General features: G+C 45.0%; 3 protein-coding genes across 8 annotated transcripts; all 3 read right to left on the bottom strand.

Annotated features, from left to right (window-relative positions):
• Positions 1-1167: 1167 nt before the first annotated feature.
• Positions 1168-5814, bottom strand: cidec (cell death inducing DFFA like effector c). 4 transcript variants are annotated; one of them, XM_084705181.1, is made up of 6 exons: positions 5731-5814; positions 4222-4307; positions 3851-4004; positions 3062-3211; positions 2129-2295; positions 1168-1748 (listed from the first exon to the last, which is right to left on the bottom strand). In XM_084705181.1, the coding sequence occupies exons 1-6, from the start codon at positions 5731-5733 to the stop codon at positions 1568-1570; spliced, it is 741 nt and encodes a 246-aa protein (XP_084561307.1). In that variant the 5' UTR covers positions 5734-5814; the 3' UTR covers positions 1168-1567. The 4 variants fall into 4 exon arrangements, with proteins under 4 accessions (XP_084561307.1, XP_084561308.1, XP_084561309.1 ...); XM_084705182.1 differs by having other exon boundaries at positions 4222-4304; positions 5731-5749; XM_084705183.1 differs by lacking the exon at positions 5731-5814 and adding an exon at positions 4654-4744.
• A 4233-nt stretch (positions 5815-10047) lies between these two features.
• On the bottom strand, positions 10048-14086 carry uqcrc1 (ubiquinol-cytochrome c reductase core protein 1). The gene is made up of 13 exons (XM_084705179.1): positions 13975-14086; positions 13023-13163; positions 12762-12848; positions 12519-12648; positions 12229-12427; positions 12025-12104; positions 11772-11887; positions 11545-11688; positions 11233-11393; positions 11054-11139; positions 10877-10965; positions 10692-10767; positions 10048-10586 (listed from the first exon to the last, which is right to left on the bottom strand). The coding sequence occupies exons 1-13, from the start codon at positions 14035-14037 to the stop codon at positions 10522-10524; spliced, it is 1437 nt and encodes a 478-aa protein (XP_084561305.1). The 5' UTR covers positions 14038-14086; the 3' UTR covers positions 10048-10521.
• Positions 14087-14281: 195 nt separating this feature from the next.
• Positions 14282-27486, bottom strand: LOC146273039 (tubulin monoglycylase TTLL3-like). Of its 3 annotated transcripts, XM_084704395.1 has the most exons (17): positions 27216-27486; positions 25992-26277; positions 22255-23927; positions 19565-19748; positions 18803-18919; positions 18588-18691; positions 18317-18485; positions 18148-18203; positions 17717-17845; positions 17484-17598; positions 17188-17301; positions 16891-17083; positions 16505-16653; positions 16141-16384; positions 15731-15990; positions 15392-15567; positions 14282-15012 (listed from the first exon to the last, which is right to left on the bottom strand). In XM_084704395.1, the coding sequence occupies exons 4-17, from the start codon at positions 19659-19661 to the stop codon at positions 14395-14397; spliced, it is 2541 nt and encodes an 846-aa protein (XP_084560521.1). In that variant the 5' UTR covers positions 19662-19748; positions 22255-23927; positions 25992-26277; positions 27216-27486; the 3' UTR covers positions 14282-14394. The 3 variants fall into 3 exon arrangements, with proteins under 3 accessions (XP_084560521.1, XP_084560520.1, XP_084560522.1); XM_084704394.1 differs by lacking the exons at positions 22255-23927; positions 25992-26277; positions 27216-27486 and adding an exon at positions 20221-21003; XM_084704396.1 differs by lacking the exons at positions 22255-23927; positions 25992-26277; positions 27216-27486 and adding an exon at positions 20067-20208.
• Positions 27487-27496: the final 10 nt, after the last annotated feature.

The raw sequence follows: 27496 nt of genomic DNA, 5'->3' as shown, positions 1-27496 counted from the left end.
ATTTAACAGGTGACACATTCTGTCAGTCGCTAGTAAGTAATACCACAAATCTTCCCGCACAATCCCCAATTTAACAAAAAATGTTGCTCATCTAAAGGTTCCTTCCCTATGCCGATGAAGCGTAGCCATCTGTGGTGCAGACAACTACCTAGACTAGAGCGAGGTTTTTTTCTCACCATGAAAAACAGTGCGTATGTGTTGATCAGAGTTAACCACGTTCTACGGACGGTAGCTGGGTATTCAAATGCGAGCGTCTCTCGCCTCCCATGCAAGGCTACAAGGATTACGCTTTAGCATACAAATAGATAGTGTCTAGCCTGTTTCAAAGATGTCTTGAAAGACGTAAATGTATCCTTCTTTCAGATAGAATTCCTCAACTTCCCCGCCAATATCTAGATAAGCAGATCCATTAAATAGTTCCATTCAACTGTGTAACACGAATGGGTAAACACTGAACTCTCCTCAGATTCAACTGTTAGATTACATTCTAAATATCATTGAAATTGGTCTGAGTGTGTACTTGCTGAAAGAAGTGGGCAAACCCGTTAATTTGCAGGATTTCATAAAGTTGTTTTATTGTCCATGTGAACAAGATTGTGAATACGTCTTGGAGTGGATAGGATGGAAAGATGAAACCATGTGACATTGGATCTGATATACCCCCCGCATTATTTTGAAATGAGGCTAATGAGATCCAGTTCAGGAGGCTGCATGTGTAGTGCCATGGTATGTGTACCATCTGAACCAATCTGCTGTCCCGACTCATACCCATGAGTCTGAAAGCACACTAAGTGTTTGACAGAACGACCAAACGGAACCTACATTCATTTCTGTTAATGACACCCTTTTTTCCCCAGCCACTTTTCCTTAACTGGGGAGTGGACCTGCTGATGTTGCTGGCAAAATCATGACCCTCTCCTTTTAGTGTAATGGCTCTCTTCCGTCATCCATTGCCACTTTACTCCCAACAGCTGTTAGCCTGTCCTGCCTTCCAACCCCCAGTTAAAATGCTGCAGCTGACAGGGCAGGGCAGGGCACAACACTATTACAGAGCTGTGAGATGACCAGATGACAATGGCACTGCCCCAGTGCCAAATGGCCCTTCCTTTAAACTAACCATTGAGCCCTGTGAGTTAGTTGTACTTGCGACAAGGGAAATAAATATGCTGCGGTGATCCATATTTATTTCGTTCAGCGTATAAATAAAAAAAGAACAGTGTTGCGCAGTATATAATACAAGCCATAGCAGCAGCAGTAGTAGCCACAGTAGCAGAAGCCACAGCATTAGAAAAGTGCATTCAGAGAAAAGGTTTGTGCATTGTTTGCCATTCTGAAAAAACAGGTAGTGTAACAAATCTAGTTAAACGACAGCAGTAAATTGCAGTCTTTCCACAAGGACGGACTACATCCATTCTAGGCACATCATACACCATCGACTTGTGCATGTGACATCATTCAAATGACGCAACAGGTGACATTTTACACGGTCCAGACCATGCATGACTACCTCCGCATCTGTGAGCATGTTCTGTGAACTCCTGAGTGTTGGTGGCATCCCTGACTGCTGTCACTGGGCCGTCTTGCCCAGCAGAGCACACTGCAGCTTCTTGATCCTACTGCTCTTAGGCAGTGCCAGTCCCTTCTCTGCCTGCTCCTCTTCATCCAGCATCTGCTCGATGTAGAAGGAAGAGCCGAGCAGGAGGTGGCCTGTGGTCTGCATGGTGAACAAGGTCCACCTGAGCATCTCCCTGTTAACACCAGGGCAAACAATGTTGGTCAGACACAGACAAATACCTGCCGTGTAGAGGGTTAGACCACCAGACCAAATATATAGTAACCAAACAGACAGAGCCATAACATGCCAATGCAGCCATACAGACATACTGTACAAATACAGTGCTCATGCAGCAGTATGAAAATGGTTTCAGGCAGATGGAGACAGAATACACAACATCAGTAATAAACATTTTAACATTAATCTAATTTTCAGTTCACCTGAAGCTGCTCTTAAGCACTTATGGTTCATCTAAAATTACTCTGAAAAAAATCATCCCAACCTATTGGAATCTGACCTCTTGCACCTTATACCCCCCCCCCCCCCATGTAAACACACACACCATTTACTCACCTGAACATAGTCTTGGCTGCATAGCAGCGGACATCGTAGGACACTGTGTACACTCCATACAGTGTGGCCTTCACATTCATACAGCCAATGAAATCTTTCGGGTTGTTCTTATACAGATCAAAGGTCACTCGAGCCACATCTTTTCGGTGCTGGAGTCTGCTGGAACACTGACAGTCAAATGATCAGAATGGTCAGGCTCAAAGTATACTACATACACACACACACACACTACGATGTAGTATATAATTTCAAATAGAAGTTCTAAAATAATCCCCTTAAGTGTTCAGACTTATTCTGACAAAGTGGAACAGAACCCCAAGGGGGCTCCAGTCATCTGCAAGTAAACACAGAGTGGATTAAAATAGAGATGAATGCATCTTAAACATCAGGCTGACAACCAGAGAGGAAATGACTTATGTTAATGAGACAGGCTCAGCATGAAGCAAGCAGAATAGACACAGAGTGGTGGCATTCAGGTAGCAGCCAATAATAACACAATTAAATGAATATGGAAATAAACTAATTCCAATGTAACAGGACCTCTGTTAAATTCATTTCGCCCCAAAAACCGATTGAATGAGTTTTGCCATTTGATTTCCAGTTGCTTTCAGACTTATTCCATAACAGGCCAGTTGTAGTAGTCAGCCTTAATAACAACACATTTATATTAATTCTACAAATTAATTCCAGGGATTTTGTATTTCTATTTCTTGTCACGTTTGCTGAATATTTAATTTATTTCATGAAATATAAGCTTCCCCTCGTAATTTCATATTGCCACCACAGCAAAAGGCCCATGGACATTGACCAAGCCTCGTTCAGCCGGGATACTGACCATGCTAATGTGGCCTCTCCTCCAGGCATACTGACTGATGACCTGCTGGACATCCTAGTGAAGTGAGTCAACAGTAGTATGTATGAGGCATTGCCAACCTGTGAAGGAGTCCACTTCTGGCCCTTGTTCAGGAGCATGAGGGCAGCATTGTTGGGCAGGGTCAGGAAGAAGTCCTCCGTGTCGACCCCGGTGCCATCCTCCTCCAGCACCAGGACGCTGTCGCAGGACACCTGTAGAGAGTTCCTGGCCTAGTGGAGGGACAAGCAACATGTCAGCAAGGAGAACATCAACAGGGAGTACATGTACAGCCATCTCCAGTCAATGTCTCAGGAGAGCCCTTTCCTGCTTAAATCAACTCAGAAGGTTTTTTTTGTTGTTGATATAGTTAATATATAGTACTCAAGTTGTAATTGGTGCCAGTATGTTCACACTTCAATGCTCTTTTCTTTGATAAGAAGTTCCTGGGAAGTCTCTTATTTGAAAATTCTCAAACTAGATCAAAGATCGGGAGTTTCTAAAAGTACTGTGTGAAAGGTGCAATAGCGTCACAGCGCGAGACAGAAAAACAAGTGAATCAGCATCAGTATGACAATGAGTTCATCCTACAGTACAAAAAGCGTTAAAGGAAAAAAAACGTATGTTCTCTTTGCAAGCCTCTGAATCACCCATGCTTTTAATCTCCAGTCCTTCATTGGTCTGTCTGAGTCACATTGTAATCCCATTGTGAATATGACGTCACAAAAGATAGATGTGAAAATATTTATGAAACCAGCTACGGCAATATCCCCACCTCACTCTCTATTCTTCCATTTCATTTAATCTCACTGTTACTCATGTACTGCCTGACATTGACACACTGTTCTCCCACCTTCCCCTCAGAACCTCACCTTGTTGATGAGGTCTTGTAGACTCTCTGCCATGATGCCTTTCTTCACACTGCGGTCAAAAACGGTGACCCGGAAAGGTTTGGCTGGAGCAGTCCTGGCCGTCAGGAGTTGCTGGGTCATGGAAGCACTTGCAGAGACGCCGTCTGTTACACGCCTGCCGTACAGACACAAACACACATCTACCCAACCTCTGCTGATTGTCTGGACAGTAAAATAGACACATTCCTTATAAGAGATGGAATAAAGAACTTAATAGCAAAAACAAAATGACCAACTGTAGTGCTGATCTATTTCCAAGGTCACAGTCAAGGCTTGTGCCAATTATTCCTTAAGTGTTCCTAGCAGTAGGTTCCTCCCTCCCTAAGTCTTACTTAGAAAGAGAAGTCGGCGACAGAAGACTGAAGGACTTCATGGCATAATTCAACGTCATGATCCGTACGCTCTCTCCCTGGACCTGCTGATTCAGGAAGAACACAGGTTGATCTCAAAGGTGTTCTACTTCAAATTACCAGCAGGAGAAGCCGTCTTCCCATTAAAACCGATATGTGCTGGTAGTCATGAGTCAACCATCAAATACATTTCTGAAGAAGAAAAGATTTGTTTATGAATAAACATACACAAAATACAAAATGCGTCCTGCTGATTTAAGTTTCGTCAATACTTCATACAAAATGTAGGCTGATCCAAAGTAATCCTTTGTCAGTAAAACACAAATCATTTGTTCATCTCACAACCCAGCAAAAGAAGTTGCTATAGTCTATCAAGTAAGTAAGTATGTAAGTAAGATCTCTCTCTACGCTTACACAGCTTCTTCTGGTTTCCTCGTCTTCACCTCTCTTAACTCAAGCGTCAGTCTTCTCTCTTTTGCTCCTTCTGCTTCTTGCGTCACATTCACCTTTGTTCTAACAAATCTGCCAGTTGCACAGTCAGCTTTCATATTGAGCAATTCTGTCTGTGTCCCACCCACTTCTCCTCCCCTAAAATCCTGTTCATCACTCAATCTATAATTTTTGCATTTAAGATAGAACATTAATTAATGCCAATTCATTCGTCTGTAAGCAGAATGGGTGGACCCGTAAATTTAGGACAGTCAATTTAATCCTTAATCCATAAACTATGATCAAATAAATATAGGAAGTACATTAATGGTGGTCCAGTTAATACTCTTGGCTGTCATGTCCTGGCAATATTGTACATATCTGATGTCAAAGTCCAAATGTAGTCTGGCATTATCTTGAGTTTTGAACACGTCATTTAGGCTGATACGAATAGTCCAGGCCAACATGAGGGAGTGCCTTGTCCCTTTGACTGCGTCACACCATCCATGTATACGGTCTACCCTAAATACAAACATGATTGTACAAAACACTACGTCAGTGTGACAACATATGGCCTAGCTACATGTCACACGCACGCACGCACACACACGCGCGCACACACACACACACACACAATTTATGGTGGTGAGAAACAGCTTGTTGCTTTCGCAATTTCTTGATTTGATGCAAGACATTTCACAAACTTGTCTGTGTCCTATTAGCTCTTACAAGATCCCATGCAACAACTCTAGAACATTTCCTTTCTTTCCACAAACATGCAAATAAGAAAAAATGCACACTAACACGGTATTCAAAAATAGGTAACTGTGCCAACAGACGAACATACGCATAGGCCTAGACGCATGTTTGCAGGTACACAACTCGTCAGGCCCAATAACACAAAGATTTTGCCTTTGTTTCCCGTCTCAGAACCGTAATGCAAATAACATACAAGGGTTGGTGTGTGAAGTGATAGTATAAAGTTCCCCAAATTATTAAAAACTTTGTACAATCTAAAATAGGCGCATTTCTTTCATATGCACTTCATAGTTGTATATTCACCATCAGCGTGCCAACTTCAGTCGTTTACTTTCTTTGCCAGTTGAACACATTACATTGCCATCTGCGACAACAAACATCTTAAACACCTGCACTGAATTAGGCCTAATGACAAGCTAAATAGCTTTATCGTGGCTCAAGTAGTTCTCCAAGGTTATGAACCATAGATGTGATCTCATACGAAAAACACAGAATTTGGAAGGGCATTAAAGAGACATCAGTAAAAATGCTGACACCGTGTGGACAAAATCGTTGGTGAACAAATATGCCAAATAACTAGTAGGCAAATACCCAATTATATGCCCGTAAGTTTTCCTGCGACAGTATCAAGTTATACCCACTGAGCAAACAATGTGGTACGCCTGCACGTTCTTTTTTCCATACGGCAATGGTCTTCAGCAATGAACTGCTGCTCATAACACTACCGCTCTTGAAATCTTGGAACGCTTCTGTCAGAATAAACAGTTGTAGGGGCCACAGTAATAAACTGCCAGTTCCATTCAAGACAATTGCTGAATGCCTCAGGGTTCAGTGACTCATTTTGACTTCAAATATCAGCTTGTAATTATTAAAGTAATTTTACACAAAGTATGTTCTACAATGAGGATGTAGCCTATGACGACAGGCCACATGGAGGCTATGAGGGGATAGGCCTATACTTTTCAACTGTGTCATCTGAATACCTTAGACATAAAATAACTTAGATTGTAGATTGAAACATAGCGTTATTTCTTTGACTATGGATCAGGCATAAATCAACATAGATCTGTATCAGGGGGGCTCTGTTTGTGTTTGAGGTCAATTTCCTCTCCATCCCTTGTGTCCCATTATCAAAGATACCCTGTTGCGACTGACGCAGGAAGATTTGGCTTAGGCCCATTCATTTGTGTTTTATTGTTTGCTGATGCTTGTAATTAATAAGCGCATTTGACGTCAGAGCACAACAAAAACAGCAATCACAAAACAGATTTACACCATTATATTTTATTTTGGAACCTTCCAATTTATTACACTCAACAAACACAATAAATATACTTTAAATATTTCTCTACCCTCTTTAATATTAATCTGCTATTTATTATTTTAATTCACTGTATCATAGACAAAAGACCAGCTTCATTCTCAGTGACAATTGGCAAGGTTTGATTTATCATTCTTTGCCATTTCCAAGAGGCAATCTGTGGAAATGAGATGATAATTATGCAATAGAAAATATAAAACATTGAGGATCTAACCTAAATCAAGACTCAGTAAAGATTTGGATATGCCTTTTACAGCCAGCCTGCTGCCATCCTAGCACATTTACCACAGCCTGGTCTGGAATCCTTCCTCATGGAAGGAGACTGATCCTTCTTGGTCTTTACCCCTCTTTGTCCTCATTTTCTTTTGCCAATGCGGGCCATCAATTCTGCATTTGCTGCTGCCTTGGCTCTCATGTCTTGGTTCTTGGCCAGATCTATGAGGACACTGAGTATGCTGGTGGGGACATCGAGAGACAGAGCAAAGCGGGACCCCTGTTGGGCTCTCTTGGGGACCTGGGACGCTGGGCGTGGAGCTCTGACTTGCCGGAGGGTTGGATGGTACTCTGGGGGGAACAGGGTGCGCAGGACACCGCTGTGGTTTAGGACGTCAACAGCCACTAGGTCCGTCTCTGTGTCCTCGCCCAAATCGGCACTGGCAGAGCTCCTTCTCTGGCACTGGATGCACCAGGGAAGCAGCAAAGCCAAGGCTAGACACAAACGCATGCCCTGCATGGTCAGCACTCTTGGTCTAGGGAGGAGATAAAAATACTGTTAAATGGCTCAAACAGTCCATGTATACAGATTTGCCTATTTTATTTGTCACCAATACAGGACTGTAGATTGTGTTGCCATGCACTGTATTCACATCATTAAAGCTTTTCTCCTTTGAACGTAATTGCCGTCAGAAACAACTGCTCACTGTATTTGCAAGTCGGTGGGTCCAACTCATGCGTAAACTTGGAAACATTGTTTAATTATCTTCCTTGTGCTTAACTGATCCCATGTCTATTCAGTAGAGAAATGACTACTATTAAACTGGGTGGCAATATTATTCATAGTATTTACCCCTCAGCTATTCATGGGTTGTTGTGTTGACCACTGAGTAAATTTTGTTTAAAATTGTATACCAGTTTGATAAAGCCTTGTAAAATAGTCTAAATGCCAAGGACTTACCCAATGTCACTGCTCTGGAGTGGAAACGTCACAAAAAGTCTCTTAAGTTCTCTTCTCCGAAGCAAGGTTGTGTTGAAGTGTTTGTCGTCTGTCCTCCACTGATTGTCTCTCTGTCTTTCAGGTTCTGAACTCCGGGTAGAAGAATGACCACAATCACACCTATACGGACAACTGTTTAACTTGGCTTCTCTCTCGTTGTCCAATACTCGCCTCTCTTTCATCCTCATCCCACTGCACCGTCACAGTCCCCCTTCCCCCCCAGCGATCCCCCCACCCTGTTTATCTTTGCATCTCTCCATACTTTTCCTTCCCCTCTCATCTTGTGTCATTTCCTTTCTTGTCATTGCTATCACCTTCTTTGTCTAAAAATAACAAAGACGGTGTTAATTGTAATATTTTGGACTTTCTATATTGGTCATAATATCCGTCCACCACCCTGAGCCTCATGCCAACTCCCAACCTCATTGCTAAAAGTATACTTTATCTAGACCTGATCAATGCATGGTGCTTGTGTATGTACATGGTTATCACATAGCGTTATCACCTTTTGCACATGTTACTGTATTTATAAATATATATATAATCTTTTGAAACTGTTAAAATCTTTCTTTTTTTGTGACTGTTGAAAGAACAAGTGTGATTCATCTATCATAGCACAGTCCAACAGGTTCCATCTGTGCCTGAAAATCCGATCAATACTGAGACTCTGTCCATTATAACATTTTGGGAGACAGGCATCTCTGGTTTCTTTATAACTGGTTTAACCAGTCCATCAGTGACCATGCTGAGCAACAACATCTAGTGCCTGATTTATTGGTTAAAACCTATATACAGATATTTAAAACACACATCCTCAATTGCACATAAAATTAAGTTTAAAAAAAATGTGTGCTGCGGTCTCAGAATAATAGAGATACATGGCAAAAGGAAAAGGATCAACTGGGCCAAAAACCCAGCGGACGAGAGAAGAGAGGGAGAGGCTGTGAACCCTGCAAAGAGGAGAGAGAGGAAGACAAGGTTCTCATGTTTCCTGAGTCACCTCCAGCTTGGTCCATCAAGACATTATCCTCATCTGGCTAATGATAACTGTAGACCAACATCTGCTGCCTGGACAGAAGGACCTCATCCTGGGGCTATTCAGAGGAAGATCTGCCTGGGTAACTTCTTCAGTTTGAACACACAGCATGGGGTCACATCCCCATCCTACAGCCTTGTTATCAGCAGCACTGCTCAGGCAGGAGAGAAGGGGTGGGGGAGTTCACTGGCTGTACTCATAGGTGGAACAGCCTGAAATAGAGTACCACCAGCAGTCCCAGTGTCGTAGATCCAGTGTGACGCCATCGAGGGGGTGACTCAGAGGTAAACAGGCATGTCCCATCTTGGGTTGCAGTTCAAGGTCTGTTTCAGAAATACACTAAGAACTCCAATGTGCTTTATGTCACACATGTTGTCATGTATGATTGACATCAGTCCGTTGGTGGATTAGTGGAGGATAAGATGTGAGTTTCTGTGTCCATGGAAAGTAAGTGGGCATGCCACACTGTACCCTCAAGTTGACATTCATTTTTGGAGATATTAATTCAGAGCGTCTGCTAAAAATGACTAAATGTAAATTCAAGCACACAATCGAGCACAGAACGTTGTCTGACATTTTGCAGTGTGATTCATTCTTGATATCAGCAAATTAACATCTACAGATGTAAATCGAAGATTATTTAGGTATAGATTGCAAAACTGATCTGCAACTCTTTGTATGCAGTTCTGACATTGGTATGTGGAGGGAGTCTTGGGATCCCAGACCTGACAGGAAAGTAAAATGTGAAGAGTGGACGCAGTAAGAGTTAACCCATGAACAAAGGGAGAATAATACTGTGAGGAAGGCGTTGAACTCGAGGAACATTTGAGTGACTATATGTTGACAGGATATTGGCTTTGTTCAGGTGATAACAGTAGAGCACCATCATGTCCCCCTTGTGGCTGGAATGAATCAGTACAGAACAAACATCAGCCCTGACTGAAGCAGATGTACGTCTTCAACCAATAATCAGTTACTCAAGTGCACAACTGCCTCTCCTATGGGCATTGTTGACGAGTAAAATAGATAAAACAGAGCATGCCACAAAGGTGTTGAACAGTATTTTATTTTATTCATCGGAATGAGAGCTTCTGTTATGTACAATAGAGGCCAGAAACAAAACGTTACAGCAATTCATAAATACTTCTGCTCCACAATGACAGGTTGTACACAGTGGCCTGATTTAACTCTAGGTATATCACAATGTATTCAGAAGATCCCTTCTCTCCTCCTTCCCAAAACAGTATGAAGTATGTTCAAATGCTCCTTGATAACACCAGGAATCTGTGTATTACAATCTTTCTCAAGAGGTAATTGATGAATAAGTGAACTTTACAGTGAACCAAGACATCGCGAACACATGCGCCCAGGGCCTCCCAGACAGAGGAGGGAGGCAAGAATGGAGGGCTGTCTGTGTTGATGAACACAGGCCGTTCTGAGGTGTTCATGTTCGCAGTGAGAAAGGAGTGAAGAGGGGAAGAAGAGCTGACAACGCACACAAGAGGAGCAGCACGGTGGGACGTCTTAAAACCGAAGCCAGTACATGCCACTGCGGACTCTGTTGTAGTCGGTAAGCTGCTCGATGGGGCCTGCATCATGGAGGGAGGGAGATGGACAGGTCAGAGCACAGATAGTCATAGCCTTGATAGAAAAGAGGAACAGGAAAAAAAAAAAGGAAATATCCAGTAACTCACCAACAGCAGACACAGCGGGACACTTGTCGTAGATGTATTTGGAGCAGACGTCACGCACAATCTTGGGTGTCACAGCCTGGGGAGAGGACACACAGGGACAAAAGGGTCAGGGTAGGCGGGCAGAGACGAGGGCATGCGAGCGTGCGCGAGGCAGGGGTGTGTAGGAGCGGAGTCGAGGGGCTCACGTCGATGCGCGCGTCCCACTCAGCCAGGGGGATGCGGCGGCCGTAGTTCAGGATGTGCCTGCCGATGTCATCGCACACGGGCGTCGTACCTGCGCAGGAGAGCACCAAGTGTTAGAACTTGTTGACGCGCGCGTCTGCCTAAGAAAGACAACACAGCAGGGGGGGGGGGTGTCATACCATTGAGCTGTCCCACCAGGCTGGCCTTGACGGCGTTCTTGGCTCTGGCGACGTCGCTCTCCGTCACTGTGGTGCACAGGTTCATCCTGCAGAGAGACGGAGGCTGCTCAGAGACCACCGCGGCACAACGGAGAGTCGGAGTGTACGGCCGGCCTGGCGCCTGTTATGACATCACTCACCACGCGTTGAGGGAGTACAGCACCATGTCGTCGATGTTGTGTTTATCAGCCACAAAGTAGATGCCCATCAGGCCAGTGTCGCTGTACGAGGAGTGGAAAGCCTGGAAGCTGTGACACAGATTGTCCTCCACTGCACAACGAGCCAGTCGACTGCTCAGGTGCTGCGCACACACACACACAATGATATGATTTAGAGAGTGCATATATATATGTGTGTATATATATATATATATATATATATATATATATATAGTGATCTGACATTTTAACTGATATATATTAATGAGGGGAAAAAGGAGTCATAAAGCTCACCTTTCCTCCTCCAAAGGTGATGTCATAGCTGCCGATGATGGCGTTGCCCAGCATAAGAGGCACAATGTCAGGGCTGGCGGCATTGGGGCCCTCCACAGCGATGGCTACGTGTGCTAGCGGCATAGCGTCGTCACGCATACGGATCTGTAGGGACATGGGGAACCAGATTTGGATGTGCAGACGCGCTTGCACGCGCACACCACGCACAGAGGGATCGGCTCTCTCACCTCGCTGCCGGTGAACCGACAAGGGGACAGCACGGGGACGGCGTCGTCCTCGTACTCAAAGGACACTCCACTGAAGTGTTGCTTGGCCAGCCCAACTAGCTCCTCGTGGTTCACCCCTGCACACACAGGCGGGTTCAAATTCCCCGAGTCAGTATTAAACTATAACGATGATTCATCAAAACACGCGGGTGAAGCGAACCTTCCACAGTCTACCAACCCTAAGCCCCAACAGAGCAGCATCTCGGAGGCCTACCTCCAGCCGCAGCCAGCACCATGCGGGGGGCCTTGTAGTGGCTGTTGATGTACTCAACCAGGTCCTGGCGAGTCAAGGTCCTGAGGGAAACACAGAGACAGACAGATGTTTGCTACAAACGCTGGTTCTGTTTCCGAGACTAAAGGGTATTAGTGCGTTGATGTGCAGGCTCCGGATGAAGCACTCGTGCACGTTGGTGTGCACCTGGAGTTATTCGAGGGCCCCAGGACACTCTGTCCCATGGGGGTGCCCTGGAAGGCGGTGGCGTACAGCAGGTCCATGCACACGTCCTGCAGACTGCCCTCCACCTCCTCCAGCTCTCTCAACACCACGCCTCTCTGCTGCTCGATGTCAGCCTCACTCAGGGCACTGCTCTGCACCACTTCAGACAGCAGCTCCACGGCTGACCAGGAGAGAGGAGACAGTTACACACACACGCACATGCGTGCACACACACACGTGCGCACACACACACACTATGCTGTTCAGCTCACCTTTGGGCAGATCCTTTGCCATGGTCTTCATGTAATATGCAGTGTGCTCACGGGAGGTGTATGCACTCAGGTGAGCACCCATCGACTCTACCTGCTGCTCCAAGGCTGACTGGGGGTGCTTCTTTGTCCCCTGGGGGAGAAGAACAACAACAACATCAACAAGGTGAAAGGAACAAGCCTGGGTATATAGAACAGTGTAAATGAGCCTCAAAGCACACTGTAACAGTGTAAAACGTAGTGTACCTTGAAAGCCAGGTGCTCCAGGAAGAACCCTGCTCCATTGGTCCTCTCTGACTCATAGCGACTACCACAGCTAATCCACAGGCCAACCTAAAAGAAGAGGAGGTGCTCAGTATGTGACCTTGTGGCATCCAAGTCTACACAGTGAATTAAGGGAACATTCTGATGTCCAACAGTCAAAAAAAACAAAAACAAGAAAGCATGTATGAATTCTTGACATAAAATGCCATTGTGTTTTGAGAGCAGTTTCTCAGAGGCTCTTACAGTGCATGTGGCATGTCCAGAATCCTCTGAGGCAATCCTCAGGCCATTGTCCAGGGCAGTGAGCCGGGTCTCAGGGGCCCCCAGCAGGGTCTGGGCATACGACACTGTAGCCTGACCACGACGGAGCGACAGCAACACGGGCTAGTGGGGATGGAATTAGAAGGTTGTTAATTTAATGTCTGGTTGTAGGACTGTGGAGATGATAACAATATAATTGTACATAACCGGGTTGCTATGTAATACAACACCCATGTAATACATGTATGTTAGCTATAAGGTTTGCCATACACATCGTAGTTGATTTCTTACACTTCTAATATTGATAAGCTAAATCATTATTAGGTGGTAAGATGGCACATCTCCTGCAACTGATATTAGTAACAAGTTATTAACAAGAAAAATGAGGAAAAACCCCGTTAAAATAGTTTGCCTTCGAGGACTGAAAGATGGGAGAATTGTTCTAAAAACTATAATGATATACTTGCTGACTAGGTCAGTCACCGTTAGCACTATCTTACTAACACTGGCTAGCCAACTTGCTAATCACGGATATAAAAGCAGGAAGGGCAAATGAGGACGTCTCAGAAAATCTATCAGTTATCATCAGAATGACCTTAATAAAGTGTCTGTAAATGAACACAACACTTAACAAGTCCTTAGCAATCGTAAGCACAACCGTATGAGCAAAGATCAGACCCTGGTTTTAAGATGTTATGCTTGTTCTGACAGTTGACCTTGCGTAATGTTGGCGAGCTAGGGAGCTAGCGAGTCCTATATGCCTCAATCTCTCTAGCTAGCTGTGCTAACGTTAGCTGGCTAGTGCGGCTAATGAAGGGCCTTGTTCTTCGATGGTTATAACTAAGTTTATTAAAAAAAAAATATTGGACGGAACATCTCTTTTCCCACACTATGTTATAATCCAAACACCTTATATATATGTCTGATTACTCACGCTGCGTGCTTTGGCGAGGGCTTTACCCACAGTACTCCCAACTCGGCACACGGACGCTGCCATCTTTTCCTGGCAAATACAGACTGATCAGCTGCGCGCGCGTAACCGGTCTAGAAACTGTGACGCAATCGCACTTGTCAATCAAAAGTACTTGGACTTCAACAACGCTCTGCGTTGAGTCCAACTTGAGCTGTACACAATCATAAGCTTGTATTTCTTCTAGTTTCACGGAAACATAAAAAAAAATTAAAGGTCTAAATTATATATTACCTTGATTCACAGTGGGAAACAGAAACCATTTTCATAAAAATACAAACACAAAGCTATGATTCGACAATGACTTTATATGAGGTAGGTCTACAATGATTAACCAAACTTCAAATGTAACAGCAAGTGAAGGGGTTATAATAATCCTCTGGATCAGGTGCTTTTGTAATGTCCTCTCCCTGTGCATGCAGCTCTGACAATGCACTGGTGGAGGTCCTGATGTAGAGAAAACCTGAAACCAGGATGACGGACAAAAGGAGTGAATTGCAGGGAAGGGGCCTTCTTGGCTGGGTCCTGCAGGCGTATGACCTCCAGAGGAAAGATAGGGCCTTGATAGCTGGTATCTAAGAGTCTGCAGTTTTGTACCGACCGAGGCTTTATAACCTGGGGCCTTCTCCAGCAATCCATGGAGCGGGACTGAGCTATGGGGGGCCTGTGATAAGAGTGAACACCAACCACGGGCAGGCATGGGTAATGCAGCCTCCAAGTGTCCATGGCCGGAGGCCTGTCTGAAAAGGAAGGGGGCTGGACCTTGGTGCTAGATAAGGAAAGCTGTTTAACCACAGCCCTCATCCACCTCTTAGATGCTGTCTTTGTTTTCTCTGTCCTCGTCTCCTCCTTGCTGGCAAGGCACCGTCTTGGGACCGCTAGGTTGGTCCGAGGCTCAGAGAGTTTAGAGGCTTTCAGAGGAGGAGTGCGCCGGGGCCGTTTGATCTGGGAGCCTTCGACAAGGAAGTTGACCCCAACATACTGAGGCACCTCCACTGCAGCCTGGAGAGAGAATAACAGTGAACAGAATATTTTATTTATTATTTTAGAATAATACAGACAACTGCATGTTTCTTCTGGTTCCTAAGCAAAAAGTTCAATTTATTCTTCTGATAACCATGTACACACACTTTAGAATACTAGATACTTTTTGAATAGTTGGGGGACCATCATCCATTTAAAACTGTAACTTGAAAAATAATCCTCACCACCTCAAAGAGAATATCTTTCAAATACAGAATGATGTATCTTCAATAAGAAAAATAAATGGGACTTTTTGCTTATCAACCAAACGATTAAACTAAATGCAGCCAAATGTTTTGAACAACACCATTCATTCAAATAAAGAAACCAGTACCAACACTGGTGTTGAAAACTTCACCTGCTTGCAAATGAGCTGAAAGCCTCCGGTGTGTGCCCCCTTGTCCAGACGTTTGTCAAGAACCACCCGTAAAGTGTCCTCCTGAACCTTGGCACACAGACGGGCAGTCACTGCTGTGGATGGCGCCATGGTGGGGCTGGCATTGATCTCTATCAGCCATGGCCTCAGGTCGCGACCTGGGAAAGAGAAAAACATCATAGAATTTTTATACCACCCCGCACCACTCTCTACAATGTCGCTACACATTTGGCCTTTGGATAGCAGTATGAATCACACGTATGTCCATCATTGAAATCCTGAAAAATGTGCCATGCCACTATGCCACACTGAGAAACTTACCAAGCATGAAGTCAGCTCCATACAGTTCAAAGCTGCCTCGTCGTGACTCCACCAGGTCCTGAGCTGTCTGAAGGGCATTGACCACAGCCTTCTTCATCCCTGGGACCACCACAGACCCCCACTGTGCACCCCGGCCTTGTCTAGACAAGAAGGCTTTGAACTGGTCGCACGACCACATGTTGTCTGCCGGTACCTCCGGGTGGCGCTGCAGAGAAGGCTGCAGGTGCTTTTGGATGGAGTTATTACACAGATGAATGGAGCTGGGGGAGGTGGATGAAAGGAAAGATGATCAGAGTGAAGGAGGGTGAGGTAAATAAAGGGAGAGGTAAAGGGTAGAAAAATGTAAGTTAGGGATTTAAGAATACAAAAGTTTCTCCATAGTTCTCTCTCAACCCCTCCCTCTTCCATACCTGTCCAGAGTCTCTACTGAGTAGGGCTGTGTGCAGAAGCGCATGTAGCACTTCTTATAGAACCAGACAGTGAGGGGGTTCCAGTCAGTGACCAGGAACCACTGACGCAGATCAAACTTGGTGTCATGAACAAGCAGGGGGCGCTCCAGGTACTTCTGCACCACCCACTTACTGTCCTTAATCAGAGACGGGTCACTGTCAACCAGCCTGAGGATCTCATCTAGACGCTTAGCACACATTATACCTGGAGACCGAAGGCAGCAGCACCATTAGTATAACAGTAAATTCCTCTTTTTATGACTGAGATAAGAGTTAGATTATTAGATATGACGTATTTGTGTCATGTGCTCCTCTTGAAGCTCACCTCTACCTCTGGACATGGCCCCTGGTTTGATAATCCAGATGTTGTGAGTACCGTCTGTTTCCAGCTGTGGACTGACCTCCTGAAGCTTCTGCAACATGGCCTGACAGCTGCCCAGATACATAGAGCTGTTTTCTATTTCTACTCCATCACTGGGAATAGATAATTAGAGAGAGACAGGGGGAGTGAAGGAGAGGGAGAAAGAGAGCACAAGAGAGAGAGAGAGAGAGAGAGAGAGAGAGAGAGAGAGAGAGAGAGAGAGAGAGAGAGAGAGAGAGAGAGAGAGAGAGAGAAACGTGGGAAAATGAAGAGAGCCTGCAGTCTCTAATGGCTCTTTGGTATGAAAGGCCCATCAAGACACAATCATCAGACACTTAAAAAGTACTCACTGAACAACGCAGTAATATTTGTGAATGAACTCAGACCACTGTTCTTCATTAAGCGCTGGCGGCGTGTCCAAGGAAATGTCTATGTCATTATGTTCCAAACTATCCAGAAAGTCTTGACACACTTCTAATGCAATGTCAATGATTGTGCAGGACACCGATTCGACTGGTCGGCGCTTGTTTGATTTGTTTTGACCTAAAGACACAGTTGGGACGAGGACAGAAATTAGTTAGCCTCTTTCAACAAATAATGTACAACTGGCATGATGAGGCCTGAGGATAGGATCATCGTTCACTAGCCTGACTGCCTGGTTGATCCGTCTGTCCAAGCTTTCTGTCCCTCTCCTCTCTCACCACAACTCCTCTCTACTATACACTTCAATAGGCTGGTGCAGGCTGTCCTCCTGTAGTCCTCTGCACACGTTGGGGGGAGAAGAAAGAGAGGTGGTGGTGGTGGGGGGGGAACGGGTGTGAAAATAGCATTGATACAGTACAGAAATGTTCTGGAAACCCATCCAGTAGAAAGTAAAGTGACAATGCCAGGAATACAGAGCACGTAAAGATAACCAATAGTGTGACCAAGGAAACATTCTGACCGATGAAGGCGTACTTCTCATCTTCTGCACCCAGCCTATAGCAGCGAGGGAAGAAGGTGTCTGGGTCAGCTGCATCGAACCACCTCAGGTTTCTCAGGTTGACACACAGGCCCACCTGACAAACAGGTGCGAGGGACACAGGACAAAACCATGCAGTACGTGTCATCAATGGCATTTCAGAGTTACGTAAATAGGCTGTAGTCTTTTATGTAAGACATTATGCCATGTCTGACCTTGGTGGTGATGGTTCCCGCCTTTGCATAGTGATTGGTAATCTGTTCCTTTCGCAGAATCCGAATGTCAATGTTCTCTCTACGGGTTGTCCAATAAAGGTATGTCCTTTCATTGCGCACCATGCGTGACTGTTGAACAACGGAATTTGTTCTCATGATCTTTGGCACGCCTATGTAGTCACAGTGAAATGTGTTTGACTACATTTACATACATTTGATTTATTCAACAGATACTGTTATCCAAAGCTACATGAAAATGATGCATAAAGAGAGTACCACAGAAGGGCAAGTGTCAGAAGTGCATCATTCAACAGTATTTCGGTGGTAAGAGTCAAAGAACGGGGTCTGTATTGACCGGCCATCTTGGAGGCGGCCATCACAAAGGAACCACATCTCAGCTAGCAGGCGCGGTGATCCACAAAACATATTACCATGATATCATACATGTCATCAGGATCCTCCTGTTTCTCAACATCGTGTGGATTGTCTAAGCAGAAGCACAGCCACATAACAAACCACTCAGTCCATCTTCAATGTAAATATCAAATACATCAAAGTAACAAATTACAATTACGAAACACTGTTTACTTCCCAGCTCACCATCATCATCATCACTGTCATCTGCATCATTCCCATCATCTTCCTCATCTCCTCGGCGACGCCTGCTAAGTTGATTTGGCTTTGGTAGGCGGCGCTCTACCCAACCTCTGGCCCTGAGGATAGCCCGAACAACCGGGTACTGACCCTGGATGGAAAAGACCTTCCGCATCTAGGGGAGAGGGAGAGAGGGAGAGTGAGGAGTAGAGACTGACTGAATGACCTTTCGGAACAAAGTCAGATGTATTTTTACTATCTCGAGCACACACTTTACCTGCAATGCTTTGTCCACCAAAGCTTTGGCTGTCCTGAGTCTTTCTGGGTTGATGACAGGAAGGTTGAGCAAGCTGCGGCGCACTTTGCTCTCAGGAGGGGGCGCTGACACACAAACACACAAGCAAGCCAGTCCGCATGATGATGGCAGCTCTATTTGACAGATGTATGGTATGTAAGGTAAGTGTGTCGGCTGTCTGAAGTTGCTGGTTGTACTTGGCTGTAGGCCCTTATTGATGGTGGGGTTCTGGGGTGCTTGGGTGCGTCGCTGACACACTGATTTGCTCTGGTGGTCTTTAGAGGTGTCCCCCATATCTCCTGCAGGGTCTGAATCTAATTGTGGACAGAAACCACAGTTATCCAAACATGTATTTCTCACTTCACATTTGGTACATTCCAGTAGTACCACTCTGTTGTATTAAATAGTTCTGAACAGACAATTACACTTAGGTCATAGTAGCCTCACATGTGTTTCAACAACATTCCGATGTAAAGAGATCATGGGATTAATATATCATTAGGTTCACAAAGCTGGGGTCTGTAACTGAAACCTAAACCTTGACCTCTTCAGTCCAAGACCAAACGCACAGTCAGCAAACACATGAAACATTAATGCCTGGCCTCTGTATTCATACATCTGACCACCTGACATTTCCAAGTGTGACCTCATGACTTATTCAACATTATTCATACATTGGCAAGCTGTATAAAGGTTTAATACTGTAAGCTTGCAGGTGTCAAAGCAACAGTCCAAAACTGTAAACAGAGTTGGTTCAGGAGATTTATGTTGAGTCACCCAGATGATCACATAAGAATAACCAGTGAAACAAAACTATGAATTGTACGTTTTTTCCTTAGGTCAGCCTGACATTTTTTTCCTGCAAGTCATACAGACACAAGTGACAGAGTACCATGGCCACTCAGAAAACAGACACACAGACAGGTTTTAAGGGCAGGCAGGGCATGAGAAACACTCACCACTTTCAATACTTGGTGTTGGACTTCCATCCTTGCCCTGACCTCCGTCCTCCTTCTGCCCAAGATGGACAATCTTCCTGGGTTTAGAGACCTCCATGCAGCACAGCCCCTGTTCTCTTGCCCCTTTATCTCATGCTGCTTCCAATTGTCACTAGCTCAGCTTGCTCAGTCAGCCACAGCAAAGCTGTAAGGATAATTGCTCAGTTGTTAAGTTTAAATGACACTGTACATTCAATACCCCTAAGCAGTAAAAAATATTTAAAAAATAAAAAACATTGTAATACATACACACAAATAAATGATGTCACAATTTTGTTACATAGTTGTGACATTCTGTATTTTGGGGCTAGGGTCTAGGGTTCAAGCTCTGCAAGAATGCAGGCAGTCTGTGTAGGTGCAGTGACCAACAAGGTGGGTCAAATTGCTTGCAGAAGACAGCTTGGCTAACACATGTCACGTTTCTTACACCCTGGGCAGACAGAGTTACACAACACCATCCTACCTTCAGTCGGGGACACTGTCCCAGTTTCTCAAGATACATAATATCTTTCAGAAATGTTGCCATCTAACACCCATTTGGAACTACAGTGGAACTCATCAGACACAATTGTTTCGATACACATACAATATGGTAATGGTCAAGACAAAATACCTACAGCTCACTTCACGGCGTCACTTTATATGGTGTTCTGTGAACAATCCGAGAACATTGCGATTGATGAAATAGCTGAAAACCAAAGCATTTCCAGTTTCACTGTGACGACACAATGTTCACCCCGCACGTCCCCTTTGAAAGCGTGAAACATCAAAGTGTGGGTCGGGGCCAAAAATTCACGCTTATGGGGCAATCACTTCCGTACGTGCTTCATCCATGATTTATAGCACCTTACACTATCTGCCTTAATGTTGATGAACGTTGATAACCCTTTCTTTTTGCTATCACTGGTGCTCTTCATGCGTCGCATCTGGTTCCTCGAGTCGGACGATGTCCACTCATCTCACTCATAGATCTGTTTCTAAAATACACCACAGCTCTCTTTAGTACATTTTAACATTGCGTAGATGTACTGATACTCAAATCACTGAGTGTGAAAAGAAACCAATGTAGGCTAAATAGTAAATTAATTATAAATAGGCCACTATCTTCCACATTTAAATATTATAAAAAATGCTTTTTATTTTCATTTGAACTTTTGTCGTATGTATTTTGTTGAAGTCAATTAATACCACTGGATGGCGCTCAAAACTTATTTAACAGTGTTTATAATTCGGAAAACATCCACATGCATGCAGTTGACGTCAGACTGTGTGACATGGATTTACTACTAGGCTATCAATTATTTGTAAGTCTTATTCTATCTGTATCCAATATATATTATGTAATGTAATGTATCTAATGTAAAATTATCTGTTTCAGATGCAGGAATGAAAACAAACAAATCATACATCCTCAATGCCACTACGGGACTGTAGGTCTACAGCAACTAAATGCAAACCCTAAAATGGAACCAAAATGAATACATTCTGTTTGACCTTTTAGAGAAAACCTCTATGTAGTCAAAGTTCTGTGACATCCTTATCCTATGACCAGTAGGGAGACTCCCATATCTAATGCCAACCATGTACGCTTTAAAACAGATGGATATCCTGAAGCCTATTCAGAAGTGCATGAGTGTCTGAATAGTCAACAGCAGAAGCCCCGTGGCAGCGACTATTGTACTGGGCTTTTGTTGTGTAGTTCTCATTAAACGTAAACTGAAGAGCAGGTGGGCTTTGTGTTTATTCAGACTTCATATACAGTCAATGAGGTTCCTCCACTGTTTTCACAGTCCCACAAGGGCTGTTTTAATTGTTCATCAGACTCATCTTACAATCCAGGTGGTTTGTACCTGTCATGAATCTTTCTGACTATGATTTTGCCCTTACAATCAGAATCCTACCAAGGCGACCAGAATTCTTTCTTCCTTTATGTGAAATTCAGTTCAGCGGGTTAGCTTCATCACTTGTCTCTGTCGTGGCTTGTAACATTTTATGGTTGTTTGAAGAGGATAGCTCTCCTTTTAGAAGCTTGGGTAAACACTCCTGTAACTCAAATCAACTGCACAACGTTTCTAAGTATGGGAGGAGCAGAGACTAACAGTGGGTAAGTGTGTGAGGGTTGTGGGGGTGTTGAAGAGAAGATGAATGCAGGCTGGACAATAATTGTGAGGTTATCTATGCAAGTGTGCTTGTCTGTGTGTGTTTGGGTGTGTACTTGTGTGTATGTATGTGCATGTTCTAACTGAAAGGGCCTCTCTGTCCCTTGGCCTTTTGTTTTCCAGTCTATGTTTGCCATCTATCCCTCTCTGGCTCTCCTCCCACTCCACCTCCATCCCTGCGTTCCAGGGTTGGAGCTGAACAGAGAGTGGTAGTGGGGCGAAGGGAGACACAGTGGTTCAGACAGCTGCTGTGGCCCCTGCATTGTGAGGAGCCTCTGTCCAGAGTGGCCCCGCCCAGGCCGCTCTCCCTGACACAGCTCCATTGTCCACCACTATTGTGACGCCATAGTTGGTCATTCTCAGAGCTCTTCTGTTACTGTTGTAGTAAAACTGATGGTGATTTTAAAAGGGAAAACAAATGATAAACAGGTAAATGTGGTACATACACAACATCCACAAACATGCACACAACTACCAAGCTCATACTGTCACCTAATTAGACGTTCAGATAATCCTTGGCACGACATGCAAATATCCTCTAGGTCTTTCATTTGGTTTTATCTTGGGTCCAATATTGTTCACCGTTATCATAGAAAGTCCACCTCATTCATCCAGTTGTGATAGATGTACAAAGCTCTGACTCGTGTGCCATGGCATGCATACAAACATACTGCATCATTCACCCTTTCAGCCTCTTTTTGTCTCATTTGAATCTCATTTGCATGTAATTTGCTTGGCAGTTGATGCTTCTGTACAACCCCTGTATTTGACAGCACACATGCAAATGAACATTTCATTTTTCATCTGGCCTGAGTCTTTTGAACTCCAGGGAGGAGATGGTGTTTCTGGGTGGGGTCCCCCTCACACCTCCTCAGATCTCCTCGTGGACAGGGTCATGGCCATAAAACAAGACAACCCATTTTGACTATCTTGTTTTTGTAGAGTGTTGCACAGCCAAAACCTGTGAAGATGTTCTCAGAAGTGTATTCAGGAAAATTAGTCAAAATTCTAAAAGATGCTTAATTCGTTTTATACTCACAGGGAAACATGAATATGTTCGTGGGAGTTTGGGTCATTGTGTTTTTTTTGTGATCCGTTTATCACTTGAACATCCCTTGTGTAATCTGATGTTTCACATATCTAGAGACATGTTAAGGTTACTCTGGCAACAGATTTATGAGAAGAAGAAAAAAGATTGACAACACAAATCACTTTAATATAGTGATAAAATGTAGACGTTGACTTATCAGTCCATATTTGCTTTCACTATCTTGTTGTCGTTTTGTTACTTGAGTCTTCCAATCTCTCCAAGCCTAGTTGATTGGACACAGTTACTGTTACACCAAGGTACGGTTTGTTAGTATCGCCAAGGGATACACTGGTTGTAGAGATTTAGGCAGCAAGATTGCACAAGTTTAGAGGCCTGTTTAGATAGCAGAGATCAAAGCTTGAAATACATAGCAGTGCGGTGGAGAGTAGGAACACACACACACACACACAAACATGCCCCAAAACAAGACAGACAAATACTAGCATTGCTCATAGTTTGGAATCATCCAGAAGACCTCAGGGAGACATCGGTTGAATCCCCAGAGTTCCCTGTATCAACCTTCTCATTCTGCTAGGCAATCGAGATGACAGCCAGTGAGGAGTGCTGAGTCCATGTTAGATATACTGATGCCAACTCACTTCCCCTCTCACAATCTCTCTCCTGTTTGCCTCTCTCTTGTCTGCATGTATTCTCTCTCTCTCTCTCTCTCTCTCTCTCTCTCTCTCTCTCTCTCTCTCTCTCTCTCTCTCTCCCTCTCCCTCTCTCTCTCTCTCTCTCTCTCTCTCTCTCTCTCTCTCGCTTTCCTTCTCGCTCTCTGCTCACTCTGTTATTATCACCCAGATCATTATCATTCTCACTCTCCTCTCTGCGGGCAGGAGAGAAGGGTTGGCCGCCCACATGGCTTTGGTGAGAGATTCCTAAGAGCAGCAGAGGGGGAAAAGAGACAAGAGGCCCAATAAAGTCTGTCTATATATAGAGGCAGCAGGCCCTTTTTCCTCAGTCCTTATAAAGAGCTGTGTTGAATCCATGCAGAGTATCCTCCTGGCTCCGCAGAGAGTGGATCGCTCCCCCTGGACTGGGAAAACAGCCTCACTCGGCCTCCACAGGTTTTTTCCTGAGAAAGAAAGACGGCATCTGAACAGTTTTTATCTTTTCATGAGAGTGCAAACAGTCAGGCGGAACATACTAAAATAGGATCGGTTGAAGGCAGACCCGGGAAAAAAAGAGACGGAATGAAATAGAGTGTGTTTGACCTCAGAGTGTAAGATGGTTTTCAAGATTACAAAGTGACCTTCAAATGAACTGCTTTCTATGAATACTCTCATAGTCTTGGATTATAGACGCACATGCAATGAACCTTAAGGTTTACATCTTAATTCTGTTTTCAAATGATGGTCCCGTACAAACATCCCTTATTTTCTCTCTCTTTCTCTCTTTCCCTTATCCCACTGTTCACTGTCACCTTGTGGATCCCCGTGAGATCTCATCTCAGTTTCAAGAGAAATCTCCTTCAAAGTACGTGTTCTGATGACTTCTCTGGAGGTAAGGACACAGAGCACTGCATCTGTGCTGGCATTCTAAGACAACTCAATGACCCTCCAGACTTCCCCTCTAATGTAATCACTGATCATTTGGGTCTTGGTCCACAGCAGCAGCGGTAGACAAGGTGTCTACACATGTGACCTCCCAGCATGTCCTGCCCCCTGTCCCTGTCTATCGGTCTGAGCCATGATATCAGAGGGGGTCTGTTCTGTGTCCCCCCCCCGCCAGCTGCAACACGGTGCCACTGTCAGCACGCAGCTGCTCTCACACACCACACTCCATCATCAGTCCAAAGTGAAGCGCCCCCTTGCTTATCGGCAGCCTGAAACATGCATACAGACTTACAAACACAAGGGGGAAGGTTGTGTACAGATGGGCAAGCTTAGACATGCCTTCACAGACAAACAACACATAACGAACATTATCATCAATATCTACGTGAGCTACTCTCTCTCTCTCTTTGCCTCCCCCTCCGGCCCTGAACTCTACCATGCTGAGATGAGAGATAACAGCAGGTCAGTTGGACAGCTGCCATGACTACAATGAAAGCAAAGGGCTGAGCTGCAGAAGTCCTTCCAGGAGGATAACACTTCACTGTCCTAAACCTGCTGCTTGCGCTGCCATGTGGTGGGTGGCCACCAAAAACCACGTTTGAAAAAAAAAAGAAACACGCACATATTACTCATACACACATACACACATACTGTACACAAACACACACACACACAAAAGGAGTATAATCCAGATATTAATCTTTTCCAAAGCTGAGATGAGAAAGTATCTGAGGCAGCCCCAGAGCCACAGAATAGCCTCCACTCAGAGCACATCCACAGAGCCTCCCAGTTACGTAAAGCATCCTCCTCCACTGGAGCTGCTCCACAGGCCGGTCAGACTGAGTCAACTTCAAACTGTGTCTGTGTGAAAGCCAGGGCGTTACGCTGCGTATGACTGTGCATTTCGCATCCGTTGTCTTTGTGAATCTTTGTGTTGGGGAACATTTGTGTCAGGGTTTGTGGTCGTGGAAAGGCCCTTTGTGAGAGGAAGCTCAGCTGCCAGTGTTTATCAGGCTTTCGGTCTATTTTACTTTTTGGGTCCTGTTACTGTGGGGGTCAGTTCACCCCTCCATCCATCCCTCCCTCCCCCCACCCCCCACCCTAAACAGGCGCAGTCTGAGGCACTGCCGGGGGGTTAGGGCAGGGGCCCAGCCTTGGGTGCATGCATGCCGTCTAAAGATAAGGACATCTGGCATAGAAACCAGGAACTCCCCACCTGCCAAGAAAACATATGTGATGCCTGTCACATTGTGAACATGTGGCCATGGTTCATGGCTCAGGGTTCGGTTCTCGAAAGCAGCCAATACTAGGAGACAGAGAGGGGTACAGACACACAAGTTCCTGTTCTAATCGACAGCCATGTCAAGAAAACGTCCTCCCTCTAAACTTATTGCTTTGCTCCTCATTTCTCTTTCCAGCCTTCTCACGGTCCACCTCCGCCCTCTTACATCACTTCACCCTAAACCACGTCTTGTCCTCCCTCCGTCTACAGTATATGTGACCTCACTAACGCAAATGTGTTATCTGTGCTTCCCATGCACCTCCCCACACTCAGTATGAGCGTTCAGAAAACATCCCTCTACCTCTGTGATACGACTGCGCTGTTGTCTAACAGCTGTGTCTGTGCGCCGATGTGCCAGTCCAGTATTGTGTACCGCATACAGAGGCTGATGCCGGGTCAAAGGAGCCATGGACTCAGGTGAGGACAGAGAGGGAGGGTGTGAGGGTAGGGAGGCCTTTCCTTTGTTGCCTTGCTTTGTCTTGTGGAGACTATGAGCCAATGATTACAGCACGCAGCTCCAGCTTCCCCAGGCTCTAATTGAGTGAGACAAACTCAGATCAAATTACAGGCTGGAAGACACGGAGGATCTATGGGGAGAGAAAGCAAAACAGGCCAAAGGGTTGATGGAGCACATGTTCAAGTCCATACATGACAAACGTGGTGCACAACCAGAAGATGAGACACACTACTAAGATATGATGAGCACTCACACACACACACACAAACAGGAATATCACACTTACTCTCTGAATTCATGTATATTCACACTGGCGCATATGCACAACCCACGCAAGCAGCTATGTGGTATTAACACCAAGAGACTGAATATGACCAAGCACATCAAGCATGCATGAATGCACGGCCTCTCTTTTTCCCCCCTCGCTGTCTCTCTCTCTTTCTCTATCTCTCTGCCGCAAACATATACAACCTCACACATCAGTGAGCCACACCAATGTATCAGTCTTCAACATCTGTAACCGACAGTATCTCTGCCCCAGTCTGCTATCTGCTCTGCTTTAAAACCTGAGTGGAAGAATGACTCACAAGTCCATTAGAGCTGCAGATAACAGACAGGTCTGTGTTAGGGACAAGCCTCCTCTCTGTATGTAGTCAATCTGCGACAAACATTTGTAGACCATTCCTGACAAATGCTCTCCTCTTATCAAATGATCTCCACCTCTTTTGAACATTATTCTCAACATCCTACAGCCACATGCTGACCGTCACTCAACCCCTCACCTCCACCCCCCCCCCCTCCCCCTCCCCCCACAGTTCCTAACACCTTCCACCATTCCAGACCTGTCCATGTTATCGTTGTAGGCCGGCGCGGGAAATTGCCCTGAGGGAGCCTGAGACAGGAGTGTGGGGCTGGCAGTCTCTCTGAGTATGGGTAAATATAGACTGGATCTAGGACCCTATCTCAAATGATGTTGTCCAGTTCCTGACCGGTCCACTTCAGAGTCAGAGGCACGGCAGACGGACACACTGGGTTTGAAGGACTGGGATCCACAAACACAAAACTTACCCAGGATTAGAAATGCCTTTTAGCGGGTGAAGTGGAGTAGCTGTGTGAAGTGACCATCAGTTTGGCCTGTGATTCAGGTTGAGCTGAGGGCTGTTAAGATGGGACAGTTATATGACAGTTCTGAGGAATCCCTTGACGTCAGAGAGGAGCATGACTGTGAGCACCATGTGGGCAGTTAGATTTGACTGAGCAGACCAGCCTGGGCCTGTGCTGTGCGTGAGTGCGCGCGCGTCTCTGTGTGTGTTATGTGTGTGAGAACAAGAGGCCTAATGGTGACTCAG

The sequence above is a fragment of the Hypomesus nipponensis genome, chromosome 9, assembly GCF_054491055.1.
Source record: "Hypomesus nipponensis isolate SF chromosome 9, ASM5449105v1, whole genome shotgun sequence".
Taxonomy (NCBI): Eukaryota; Metazoa; Chordata; class Actinopteri; order Osmeriformes; family Osmeridae; genus Hypomesus; species Hypomesus nipponensis.
Note: the sequence above shows the minus strand (reverse complement) of the source record. Positions and strands in the feature narration are given on the sequence as shown.

Bases quoted from the DNA above. Each gene is read 5' to 3' on its own strand.
- cidec (XM_084705181.1), bottom strand. The intron at 2,296-3,061 runs GTTGGCAATGCC...TTTGACTGTCAG, and splicing joins AGAAGTGGACTCCTTCACAG to TGTTCCAGCAGACTCCAGCA. The intron at 1,749-2,128 runs GTGAGTAAATGG...TGGTGTTAACAG, and splicing joins GCAGCCAAGACTATGTTCAG to GGAGATGCTCAGGTGGACCT.
- uqcrc1 (XM_084705179.1), bottom strand. From the start codon at position 14,037: ATGGCAGCGTCCGTGTGCCGAGTTGGGAGTACTGTGGGTAAAGCCCTC. The intron at 12,849-13,022 runs GTAAGAGCCTCT...CTCTTCTTTTAG, and splicing joins CTGGACATGCCACATGCACT to GTTGGCCTGTGGATTAGCTG. The intron at 12,105-12,228 runs GTGCACACCAAC...TGTTTCCCTCAG, and splicing joins GGGCCCTCGAATAACTCCAG to GACCTTGACTCGCCAGGACC.
- LOC146273039 (XM_084704395.1), bottom strand. From the start codon at position 19,661: ATGGAGGTCTCTAAACCCAGGAAGATTGTCCATCTTGGGCAGAAGGAG. The intron at 17,846-18,147 runs GTAATATGTTTT...GTTGTTCAACAG, and splicing joins ATGACATGTATGATATCATG to TCACGCATGGTGCGCAATGA. The intron at 15,991-16,140 runs GTATGGAAGAGG...CACCTCCCCCAG, and splicing joins TCAGTAGAGACTCTGGACAG to CTCCATTCATCTGTGTAATA.